We start from the raw sequence: 12,492 nt of genomic DNA on the forward strand, positions 1-12,492 counted from the left end.
GGGAAAGTTATTGGAACCCAGAGGCCTGGAGAGAAGGCCAGCAGAGATTGCCCTGTGCCTTCCCGTGTAAGAAAGAACCTTAGTTGAAAGTTAGCTGCATTTCCTCTGAAGAGCTAATGAAATAAATCCCCTTTTATTAAAAGCCAGTCCATCTCTGGAGTGTTGCATTCTGGCAGCAGGCAAACTAGAACAGGGGTTACCAATGTAAGTGAGCTTGTTTTAGAATCTGAAGAGCATTATAGAAATTAATTATTATACTAGCTAAATTTACATCAGAGGCCAAAAGGTCAATTGATTCCTTCTACCATGACATGAGGTTATCATGATTTTTATCAAATTTTAATTCTATACAACTCAGTAGTCAGAGTTCAGTTTCAACCAGAAAAGGTTTTATTTTAAGAAACAATAACATCAGGTAAAAATGCAAAAAATTGTGCAATTATGGCAAAATGTTTAAAATATCTACACATTTGCCCCCGTAGGACTACAGTACTTACTACATACCTGAGCACTGAACATTGAATGCCATTTTAAATTGTTTTACATAGGGAATCCAATTCCTTGAAGATCACATCCACTTTGAATCATGCACCAATAAAATCAACTTGTTGCTTAAACATCAACTTTGTAGGATAACAGACAATAAAGATACAAAACAAAAAGTACAATTTCCACTTTCCTATAATACCAAGGAAGTTATAACAAGTCCAGTTTTCAATGTGGAAGTAAGTATATAGGAAAGTGCTACATACATTCTTCAAATGTAAAACAAACAGTGAGACTGGCATAAATCAGAACTCTATTTTAAATCTGTAAACCCATTGTGCCTTTTACTGTTCTTGTCATACTATGCAAATGTAGCTTAAATATCTAAACATAAACATATTTCTAGTCTTATTTTCTAGGACCTCTTCTGCAACAATTTTAAAAGTGGCAAAATGTCCCAGCTATATAATTTAAACAAATAGCTCTTTATACAAAATTCAGTATATATTCTACTCCCGTAGCAAATTCTAAGCCTTGGCTTTGACACGCTATACTTTGATCTTACCATCAATATAAATTGTTATAACAGAAGGATCAACTGTTGTGCAGATCAACAAAATAAATCTACTGTAGAATTAACCCACAGTATATTGTACTCCTATTTATCATACAGCACATACATATTGCTAACCCAATAGTCTATGTCATATTTTCAAGTAATACATTTTCCTAAATAAATAGAGAAGATTGTCACACAGTGGCAGAAAATCTTAGATATGCAATGAAGCTTTCAAAAATAAATTACAGGAACACCTCTTGCAAAAGTTGGCTGTTTTTTCCCTCTCCTCAGCAATGCAACACTGTTAAGGATGCATAAAAAACTCACAGAAACAGCTCCAAAACAGTATGAAAATAAATGATAGAAGATTAAGACGATAGACTAAAACAACAGATTTTTAAAAAACTGGAAGGAAAATAAAAATTATTGGTTGATAAAGTTTATGAAGAGATTACAGACACTATCAAGACCAGTAAGAAACAACCATATATCTATCTTTTTAAGATTAGATTTTAAAATGTCAGTTCTATAAATGCTGTCCACTTCAAATTCTGCTTCAGAAAAAGTTCCCTACTTGTAGAGGTCTATGACAAGCAGTTTGGAAAGTTTCTGAAAAAATGAGGTATGTGATGCAAAGAGGCAATGTTTTAAATTTGTTTCACAGTATAACATTACAATTTCTGCAAGATTTTTCAATATAAATCACGCCAGTTTATTTTCTTTAAGTAAAAACATACTGATAAGGACAGACACTGGACTTTCCTTATATCCTTTATCAATCATTCTAAGCATAGTAAAAAATAAGTTACTGATCCAAATATCTGCATTACAGATTACAAATGAGTTGATTTGTCCTTCATGTTAATGTTCCCAGCTGACTGTTATAAATTCATCAGTTAAATATGAAAAGTGATTTGGTACCTTTAATGCTATGGTGCTCTTCACTTACTCTTTTCCTTCTCAATCATCTTCAGCTAAGTACTTACCCTACAACAAAGTTTCAATGGAAAAATAATATCCATCACTGTTAAATGCAAAAATGAAAAAAAAAATGAGGTTTTAATTGGTATGTAAATTAAGTCATTAAATTAGACCACTGCAGGAATTTTAAATTTTAAAAATGAGGGTAGAACTTCACATTACTTCATATTACTCTGTGCAGAAAATAAATAAATTATCATTCATTGTTCCTGTAAGTAGATTAGGTAGATGATGGAAATGGAGGTCAGGCAACAAAATGGAGGTTAGTGCAAACTGGGTGTAATGTTTTCTAACTCATCTAAAACTGAGTCCAGCTAAACCAAAAACTGGCCATCTCCTGCCGTAAGTAGAGAATCTTGTAAAATCACAAGAGTTAAAGTACTATGGTCATAAAACTAACAACAATTTGAAAGGTAAGCACTGGCTCAGAGAACTTACATGCATAAGCAAAATTATACTAGCACCAACCACTGGTGAATCTGAGCCCTTTCAGGATTTTAAAAATGAGACAGTGTTAGCACTTAAGGAAGTTATAGACAAAAAACCGCTACTTCATAATATTAGCTTAACTGAAAATTACATTGGAAACATGAAACAATCAGACTAAAAGTTCATTCTGAGACTGATTTGTTTTTCCTTCAGTCTTCTAATGGAACACATTTAAATCTCAGTACACTTGAAGACAGTACATAAAAAGATATATATAAATATTAAGAACAAGGATCTAAGTTAGTGCTCCTCTGTGTCAGAGAGGTCACAGCTAAAGTAAAGTCCTAGTGATACTGTCTTAGTTTATTACCCGTATTTAAAATAGTCACATCAAACTAGTCTGGATGTCTCTACCAAGTAATACCCTATCTGCTCTTACAGGAGTGCATAGTTATCTTAGTTCATCTGGTGTCCCAGTGACTACTTATCACAAAATTATAGAATGCTGTGATTACTTTTATACCAGAAAAAAAATGCTGATAATTGCACTTTGTTACCTTTGTTACTTTCATTTCCTAAAATGAAAACATCACAAAGATGAAAACAAATCTCTCCCTACGCAATCTTTACAAGCACCTATTCCCATGTACAAAACTCTCTCAGCTTTCTTAAATACTGACAGTACATCTTTGTTTCATAAGATAAGCTTCCTCAAGTATATCTCGAGATGCCAGTGAACTTTCTAAGGCCTGCTACTCATTAAAGAACTTTCTGAAGACATTGAGGATAGAGTTTAGCAACAGCGCATTCAAAATGCCGGCCAAGGTCCCAGAGTCGATCTGGGGTTTCATACACTTTCATCCACTGGTCAGTAATGTCATCATATTGGTAAAGAGAATTTTTTCTACTGGTTCTGAAGACATGTTCTTCAACGGTCACTTGAGTAGCTCGAACAAACAAATGGAGTTTATTCTGGAAAAGTACCAGTTTAAGGTATGGATTTATGGACTGATCACATGGAAAATCCTTCTTGCGAGTCCATTTATTTAGTTCAATATCATAGGCCTCTACTGTAAACATACGTTGGTGATTTCCACAGGTTCCAGCGATGTAGTAGATAGAGTCCTTGTATACAGCCGCTAAGCCCTGGATTCTAGGCACAGTCATGGGCGTTAAAAAACCCCAGTAGTCTTTTTGAGGCTCATAGAACAGGAAAAATTCTCCTGAAAAAGAAAAAAAAAGAATATGTACATTTTCATGTTTGTTTTTTTAGTTGTATAATTGTGACTCCAACCACTAACAACTAACGAACATAGTTTTTCAAATATTTCACTGTCTAAAACATTTCCATTATAATCTACAAAAAAGCATTAATATAAGGTTACAAAATGCCTTAGAACTTTTTCATGCCATGGCACAATATATCACATAGTAGCTGTCAATCTGAACTGGGGTGTTGAAATAGAAGTTTACTTGGCTTAGTGGCTGAAAAATAATCAAGAGTCTATTGGACAGGGCAGGCCACAGTGGCTCAGCAGGCAGAATTCTCACCTGTCATGCCAGAGACCCGGGTTCGATTTCCAATGCCTGCCCATGCAAAAAAAAAAAATGTCTATTGGACAGTCTCCATTTGTCCTAACACTTCCTTTAGGCCAGCACACGTGCACTCATGTGCACACATACACATAAACATTATATCTAATAGTTAACAGGCAAGACCCAAAACAAACATATATAAATAGCTTCATCATAAATAAGCCAATATAAATTTTGTACTAATTATTTAATTAGAAGTTGGTACATGGAATGGTTGAGATCTGTAGCTCTGGGTCACTGATGCAAGTGTTTATGCTACTTTCATGTTGTTGTAATGCAGACAAATACTCCAAGAGTGACGGAGAATATGTGGCTTTAATAAGACAGAACATACACACATGGGATGTGGAGTTGACTTTGAGTCTGTTTCTATCCTATTTTGATAACAAAAGAATGTGCTGGGTCAGACTGCCAATATGAAAATGTCTGAAAGAATTAATCTAGTGAAGGTTTACCAGAGTTTTGCTAATTATAACATTTGGTAATTATAAAATCCCAGTCATAAAAAAATTTTACTCTTTATGACTCAATAGCCACAGACAGGACAACTTAAGTTCTAACTATCCATGTCAAGTTTACGTAAAAAGGCTTTAAGATTTGAAATACTTGCTTCTAAATTCAGCTTTCCCTTCAAAACTATCCTGAGCTAGGTTTACTCATCTACAAATTCAACCACCTACTTAGTAATAGGGATGCTTTAACTTCAATTTTACTTAAAATAGCCTACTGAGCCCCCACTTTGGTTTGCACATTACCTGCCCTTCTTGACTAATTTGTAACAGGATTCCTAATAGAGAAGACAGGAATTAAGACATTCAGCAAGTGTACTAACCCTCAACAATCTTCTTATAGAAAGGAAACCTGACTCCAAAAATTGATTTTTTAAATCTAAAGTCCTCTCTAACAAATTAAAACCACTAATACGTAGTTGAGAAAACCTTAGGGCCTCAGATTCCTCTTATATAAAATATAACCTCAATTTAAACAATATTCATTCCAACCCTGAAATTCTATTAATTAATTATTTTGCTTTAATAATTACATTAATACATAGCCCTTTACTTTCAAGCTAGGAGTTTTAATATCAATTTTACCTCTATCTACTAATAGTACATATTATACAGGTTATACTTCCATTCTTATATTCCATTTTTTAGCAAGACTAACAAACCCAGATCATGGACATGCCTCTATTTAACTAAAACAAACCACTAGAGATTATTTCCCTTTTTGGAGAATTAATTTTATATTGAACTGAAAACAAATGAGTTCAGGCATAAATAGGAAATTTTAAGTCAGATAAAGGACTACAGCAAGAACATAATTTAAAAAAAACAATGGGATAAGAGCTAGCAAATTTTATCTTCAAGAAAGCTGATCCTTTTTCTTTGTTTTATTAAGACAGAGTAAGGAAAATATTTATATATAACCAATTAAGAAGCACAAAAAAGGAATAAGGATACTGGTATTATCTATACTGCATTTAACATTCAGGCAGCTAAAATGAACACTGAAAGAACATTAGCTACCATAAATAAGAACCTTGGGTCAAATGTCTTGTTTACGCCGTACCCAGCCATTCATTGCACTACTACTTTATTATCTTTGACAGACAGTTAGGAAAAAAAAATTTTTTTAAACCAACAAAAACACTAAGTACATGAGAGATCCCCTCTTACCTTACAGTGGTACGAGTACAAAGAAAAAACCCTCAAAACAATGTATTATAGAAGGCAGTATAAATTGCAGTGGGATTAAAATGTGAAGGCTATAATTTTCAGTGTTAGTAATAAATTTTATCACCTTTACAATCATAAGAATTTATATAAAATTCTTAGTAACTGAATAATATAACTTTGAGGCCAAAAATTTTCTCTTTTAAACTGATCTAGTAAGTTCCATAAGAAAAGGAACTGCTACAAAATTTCTTGGTTATTACAGAGGGCCAAAAAATCATATATTGACCTTGCTTTCTTGTTTAAAGCCTTAAAAAGTCCTCTGAAACAGTGGTTCTCCAAAAGCACTGAAATATTATTTATTAATTAAAGTTTTCAAAAAGATTATTCCATATATACCAAAACACAGTAAGAACACAAAAACTTACAGGATCATTTTAGTAACTTAAAAATACCAGCCTTTTTCAAATCAAAGGTTTATCTTTCGGTACAGGTACTTTAAAGTTTATGACAAGGAAGCCAGAGGAATTCCTCAATTAACAGGAGCAAATACTTTTTCAGTATATTTAAAGAAACCACCACTTGACTTGTCACCCTTCTATGAAGAACTAAATCACTTAGGCACCTACCCTGTAAAACATAGATCTTCTCTTTGTACTCCACGGCATTATGGAACTCCATCGCAACAGGCATTGCACAAACAGTTGTCCAACAATTCTCTCTACTGTCATAGCACTCCACAGATTTTAGTGAGTTTCTCCCATCACCTTCATAAACACGACCTCCAATTGCATACATTTTACCACAGCAGTACACCAGTTTACAGCCTATTCTGGCTCGAAGCAAGGATGGTTTGGATATCCATCTATTGGTGGAATGATCGTACATCCAGAAATCATTTTCTGCTTTATGGTCTATGGAGACTTCACTGCTGCTTGGTCTATACCCGCCTGCGATATAAATGTCATTATCTGGTGATATAAGAATCCCAACTTCTCTCAGGTCATTTGGTGGTTTGCATAGTTTGAACACTCTTCCTGTGACTATATCTAGACAAGGCACTGTTTGCTTCTTTCCTGAGTGTTTGTGGGCAGCATCAAAACAAATGATCATTTCAGAAGCAGTCATTCCTAACCTCTGGGTACAGCCATTGGTATTAGATGGTCCCCTTTCTACACAGCTTTTGGCTAAAGCCTGTGCAAACTGAGGTGGAATTTTCTCTATAAAATTATCTGCCAACAGAGGAAAGCGTATGCATTTGGCAAAAATTTCTGGAAGGTGCACTTCCCTTTCATTCTGTTCATGCTCAAACCACCTGATAATGCTTTCATAAACATGTTCTTCTCGGTCTACATTTAAATCATCACTGCCCAGTATACTTATAAGCTGGTCTTTTGTCAATTGGAGAAACTCTTGTTCTTTGGTGACACACAGAAACTTTTTACGAATGTATTCTTTTGATCGATCTCCGAGTTCCTGATGACCATAATGATCAGCAAAGATAAAAACCCCAATAGAGTTCTGTGGGTCCAAATGACTGATCATGTACTTAGCACACTGGTCTTGAATGGAAGGAATCTGGAAGATGCTAGCTGCGGTGAACAAGGCTTGAACATTGGCCTCTGATAAAATAACTCTGGAGGTATAGGCATAGTTCAACACTAAATCCATAGATTCAGCTTCAACACCAACGATTCGAACTTCTTTCTGAGTACTTTCTGTAAGGCCGCTAGTGAACATGGATCTAAGAAAGAAAGAGTAGGTAATATTATATTAAAAAAAATTATAAAAATTACTGTGGCAAATTTTAAAAAGCATAAAGTTATCATATAGATAACCTTTTGAAACAATGAATATTTCCTAATGTTTTTCCTGATATTGTGAACAGGGATAAAATTAATCTAGAAGGATTTAGTCTAACTAATCTCAAAATCTCTACTCATAGGGCAAGTCCACTCTGTGCCAACTCTGGAAAAGGGGACTATACTTAACTAAAACAAACCAAAAGGTGACATGGCTTATTTCAGGACATCTTATTTTACCTGGGGTCCCTATCCAGGTTTCTGGTCTAGCGGCCTCAGGGAAATGAGCTCTCAAATGGTCTAGGCTAGTAAGAAAATATAAGAATATCTATAGGATGTCAATGTGATACACTAGCATACAGAAAGACTGGTAGAATTTTTCATGTCCCAGTGGAAATTACTACATCTGCCCAAAATATATCTTTAAAAGATTTCATCTTGGAAAGTTAAGATGCTCATCAAAAATGCATTTTCTCCACCTACTCTTTTTTAAAGCTATTAACTTTTCAATGCTTCCTTAATCTTATAAGGAATATACAGAACATAACCTCACTTACACTTGGATATTTTGAAACCCTGTTTAAAATGATATATTTAATTTACTGAAAGTTAACATATTTTACCCATTTATAACTGGACTAAAGATAAAGATTACGGTAGAGTTAACAGAATACCTTCTTCTAAAAAGACTAAGAGTTAGTGTGATTCTTGGAGGATAATAGTTTTTAAAATCCAAAATTTTACTTTGAGACCAAACTCTTTTCTAATTAAAATAGCAGTACATTTATAGGGCTTTCTTGGACAAAATATTTAAGTAACCAATAACTGGCTCTTTATTTAAGAATCATTTACCTACATCATGTGCTTTTTTCTTTTTAGTAGCTCCTTTAAGGTTTCTTTCTAGGCTGCTGTTAAAATTAAATATAAAAACCAAGTCAAAAAGCTCTCTTATAAGACTTCTGAGGAAAGGGCTGTGTACTATTTAAATTTGCACAGAAATTACTGAGTGAGTTCCCATATACCCCCCTATGCTATTTATTGTTGCTTTCAAGGTCCAGATGCTTTTAAAATGTTTTTTGAAGAAATTTACCTAACATTGGTGATACAGTTCAGATCCAGACCCTACTATTTTATTTTTAAGTGCTATGTGATAAAAAATATATACTAAATGGGAAGATTTCCAAATTAATTTCTATAGTAATTATATGAAATTAATTTCATAATGCAGTATAAGAAATATTTGAGGTACATAAGGGTACAAAGACCCAGCTTGGCCTGTGTTAACCATCTTTGAATCCTATTTTTCCTTCTACAATGTACTTTCAAGTTTAATACTGCACAAGATTTTTTGATGGCTAAAAAACTAGCCGTTCCATGTAGAAGGCTAAAAACTAGGTGTTCCTATGTAAAAGCTGGTTTTCAATTCAGGTGCCCAAAGAAGAAACCATCCAGCTACCAATTAAAAAAGAAAAATAAAGCCCTTCATTAGGCAGAGATTAACTCCCAAAGGATAACTTTACCACAGATCCCTTTATCATGGGAACTACTACTGATTTGAATAAGCTAGTCACACACTGGAGGAGTCTGACACTTGATAATTGCTCCTCTGTTCAATTAATTACTTACGTACACTGTATATGAAGTGGAAGTACTACTTCACACAAAATCCCAAGTAGCAACAAGTTATAATAACTCATACAAATTTTAATTTTGACAAGTCACTAGAATCACAAAATAGTCATGCCAAATTTCCAGCTATTCTAATTCTTCCACCAGTGATGCAAGACTTAGAAATTATTAAGTATGACTTTCTATATCTCAATAAAGAGAAGCACTGGTGCCAAGAAATTTACTCTGTTAAAAAAAAATACTGTAGCAAGAGATAAGAACATAATCCTAAATTTTCTAATCAAATATCTTAGTTTGAATTCACATATCCTGTGTTCAGTAAATTTTTTAAGCATTTTCTTACCTTCCTGAAAATTAAAAATGTATATTGTAGCATACTTCTTTTAAAAGATTTGTCAAAGTCTTAAAACTGACAAAGTATGACATTTATGTAATATAATCCAAAGTATAAAATTTCAATAAGATAGACATTTTCACTTTGAACTTTCAAATTTGAAGTGTCAGAATTTTCAAAAAAAAATTTTTTTATATTTGTACTATTCAAATCAAATATACAATAAAAACCTTTCAAAGGCAACTTTAAAAAGAATCTACTTTACCCACTCGTTTCTTAGACACCCAGACTAAGAACGCTAGCTCTGCAATCAAATCCTTCCTCTGCCACTTACTTGTTAAACAGATGATTTAGGCAGGTCACTTTACCTCCCTGAGTCTCAGGGAGATAACAACTATGCAGAGATAGGATTATAAAGATCATATAAGGCAATGCATGTAAAGCAAGTTTAGCCCAGGGATTGATAAATAGTTAACATGGCAGATATTTATACACATAAACAATCTAACCATCTCTAACTGATTGCTTGGATAAGTGAAATCTCACCATTAGCTTCATTACCAGGCCAAATTCATACCTTCTGGGTATGCATTTCACCTTTGTTCTTTCCAGTGTACTGTCTTGTGATAGTTAATGATCCAATGACTTACACCAGGCAAGACTAAATGGTTACATCACAAGCAGACTGAAGTGACTATATTTAACCTAGTATTCTGAGAAAGAGGAACTAGAAACTCCAGTGGAAAACACTACACTGCCACATGCCCTACATGGTAAGCACCTTCAAAATGGAAACCATATTTAGGGTGTGGTGAAGAAGATGATTTTATTAGTCATTCATGCATTACTTTGTAATAGTGGAACAGTTAAAAAAAATAAGCACTTGAAAACAGGAAAAGAACTTAAATTCAAACAGGAAACTGACGTTACTGCTAATCTTTTTCCTAGTGTATGAAATTATTCTGAAGACCCAAGTTTTGATATTTTACATTGCCAAGTTTTATGATACGCAAACACAAATATGAAATGACAAGTTGGCTTAAAAATACTGAAAATATTGGAAATAATCACTAGTCTGGGGCCTAGGGCAAACAGAAACAATAGTTCATTCATTTTTATTCCACTGCTTTTACCACCAAGGCATTGAAACAATATATTGACTAGTGATTTTGTTTTTAAAGGAACAGGCTCTCATGTTTTGAACTCTAAGAGTTATATGCCCTAAAGAAATAGACATAAGGGGTAACTTTTGGAACAAACTAGATTGTACTGTCCATTAGAACGCATTAGAACGCTGAATGATGGAAATGGTCTTTATCTGCACTGCCCAAAACGGCAACCACCATTGAGCACTTGATATATGCCTAGTGTAGAGACACTGCATTTTAAGTTTTATTTAATTTTAAATAATTTCAGTGTAAACAGCCACATGGGGCTAGTGGCCGCCATATTGGGCAGCGCAATTCTGGATTTTCTGGTCATTTACTTCAAACAAAAACAAAACACAGGTACCCCAACTTAAAAAAAGCAACCATCTGAATTCTAGAAGAATCCCTCGTGTCAAAAACAAGGGCTATGTTGCAAAAAGTAGAGCGTGTTATCTACTTACTCTTCAGGAAACAAACTCAGTGATTTCATTTCATTGTTGCTTCAGCATAATAATCAAGAGGACGGTACTGAGGGAGAAAGGGAGCTCGGAGCTAATACCAACAGAAGTTTCTACCATCATCATACCTGAAGTAGGGGCTGATTGCAGCAAGAACGTTTCTATGACAGGAAAATGTTTTCCCGTGATCCACTTCCACTACAATGTCTGTCAACTGTCCTTCATCGTACATTGTTTTGAGTTGCTTAAGAATACTGCAAGCATGGAAGGGGTCCATAGCTTCGTAGGCTGGGTCTGAAGATGGAATCCCATTCGTTGTTGGGGAAGACTTACTTAAATCTAGGAGGAGAAAAATTGTACAACCACAAGAAGTTCCGAGCCAGTTACGGCGTCATAGGGGTTTTTGTCTCTTTGCTTGTTTTTCTCCCCCCTACAAAAATGCATTTACGTATATACACACCACCTCGTGCAATCACGAGGTAGGACCTGAGAGACTGAGAAAGAGCAGAAAGCGAGCTGCCGGGCAAGTTCAAAGGGCAGCCTGCTCCTCCCGGAGCTCGGCGAGTCCGGCGCTCGGCGCTCGCAGAGACACAGTGTTGGCAGAACAAGCGAGGTGTCTGCGGACACAGCCGAAAGCCGGGACGTTCCAGCTGGGAGCCAACGGCAGAAGCCTCACGAGGGAGGTTCGACGGACGGCGTCCGCCGGTGCCGCTCCAACCGCCTCGCGACCAGGTCTGCGCGGCGGCGGATACCCGGTCTCCCCATCTCTGCCCAGCCGGACTGAGCACGCCCTCCACGCCCTTCATCCTCCCTCCCCTCAGCCCCCTCCACCTCTCCATCCATCTCTGGCAGCGGGCTCCTTGTCGCCGCCGCCGGCTCCTCAGCGCGCAGCTTGTGGCTGCCCCGGCCCACCTACCCCCACACCTCCCTAGCCGCCACAAGACCCACCTGCCGACGCGGCCATTTCTCGACGGGGCCCGGGATCCAGCTATTTAAAGAGGAAATGTCATTTCTCTTCCCTCTCTCCCGGGTTCCGGCTCTTCTAAGCTCACTCTAGCCAATAGGGTGGTCTATGCAACCAGCTCCGCCCCCAGGCTCCGAATTCCCCACACCGATTGGTCATGATACGCGCAAGTGTATGTCGGGAAATGTAGTTTCATTGCCCTCGCTCCCGCGTGGTCGCTTTCGGAGGGAGGCCGAAGTCGGGGATTTCTATTGGCTGGTGCGGGCGGAGGTGGCGAGCTGGGAGTGTGCCAGCCTGTGTCCAGGGAGCGCGCGGTTCCTGCCGGGAGAGGTAGTCTTCTGGGTGAAGAGACCTGTCATTCTGAGGGGCTGGGGTAGGGGAAGCTCTCCAAGTACAAATTTTCCGGTTTTAGGCCTCTCTCCTGGCCCTT

The 12,492-nt window shown here is 36.4% G+C and overlaps 1 protein-coding gene across 4 annotated transcripts; it reads right to left on the minus strand.

The window, feature by feature from the left end:
* Positions 1–373: 373 nt before the first annotated feature.
* KBTBD8 (kelch repeat and BTB domain containing 8) lies at positions 374–12,237 on the minus strand. 4 transcript variants are annotated; one of them, XM_077128759.1, is made up of 5 exons: positions 12,047–12,236; positions 11,227–11,437; positions 6,357–7,471; positions 3,538–3,678; positions 374–2,069 (listed from the first exon to the last, which is right to left on the minus strand). In XM_077128759.1, the coding sequence occupies exons 1-5, from the start codon at positions 12,060–12,062 to the stop codon at positions 2,020–2,022; spliced, it is 1,533 nt and encodes a 510-aa protein (XP_076984874.1). In that variant the 5' UTR covers positions 12,063–12,236; the 3' UTR covers positions 374–2,019. The 4 variants fall into 4 exon arrangements, with proteins under 4 accessions (XP_076984874.1, XP_076984875.1, XP_076984872.1 ...); XM_077128760.1 differs by having other exon boundaries at positions 374–2,032; positions 12,047–12,235; XM_077128757.1 differs by having other exon boundaries at positions 374–3,678; positions 12,047–12,235.
* Between the last annotated feature and the right edge of the window lie 255 nt (positions 12,238–12,492).

This window comes from Tamandua tetradactyla, chromosome 15, assembly GCF_023851605.1.
Source record: "Tamandua tetradactyla isolate mTamTet1 chromosome 15, mTamTet1.pri, whole genome shotgun sequence".
Taxonomy (NCBI): Eukaryota; Metazoa; Chordata; class Mammalia; order Pilosa; family Myrmecophagidae; genus Tamandua; species Tamandua tetradactyla.

What these genes read in the sequence shown, in the direction of transcription:
- KBTBD8 (XM_077128757.1), bottom strand. An exon ending in GCAATCAGCCCCTACTTCAG is followed by an intron (nt 7,472 to 11,226) that starts GTATGATGATGG and finishes TTTCTTTCTTAG; the next exon opens with ATCCATGTTCACTAGCGGCC. An exon ending in GAAGATCTATGTTTTACAGG is followed by an intron (nt 3,679 to 6,356) that starts GTAGGTGCCTAA and finishes TTTCTTTTTCAG; the next exon opens with GAGAATTTTTCCTGTTCTAT.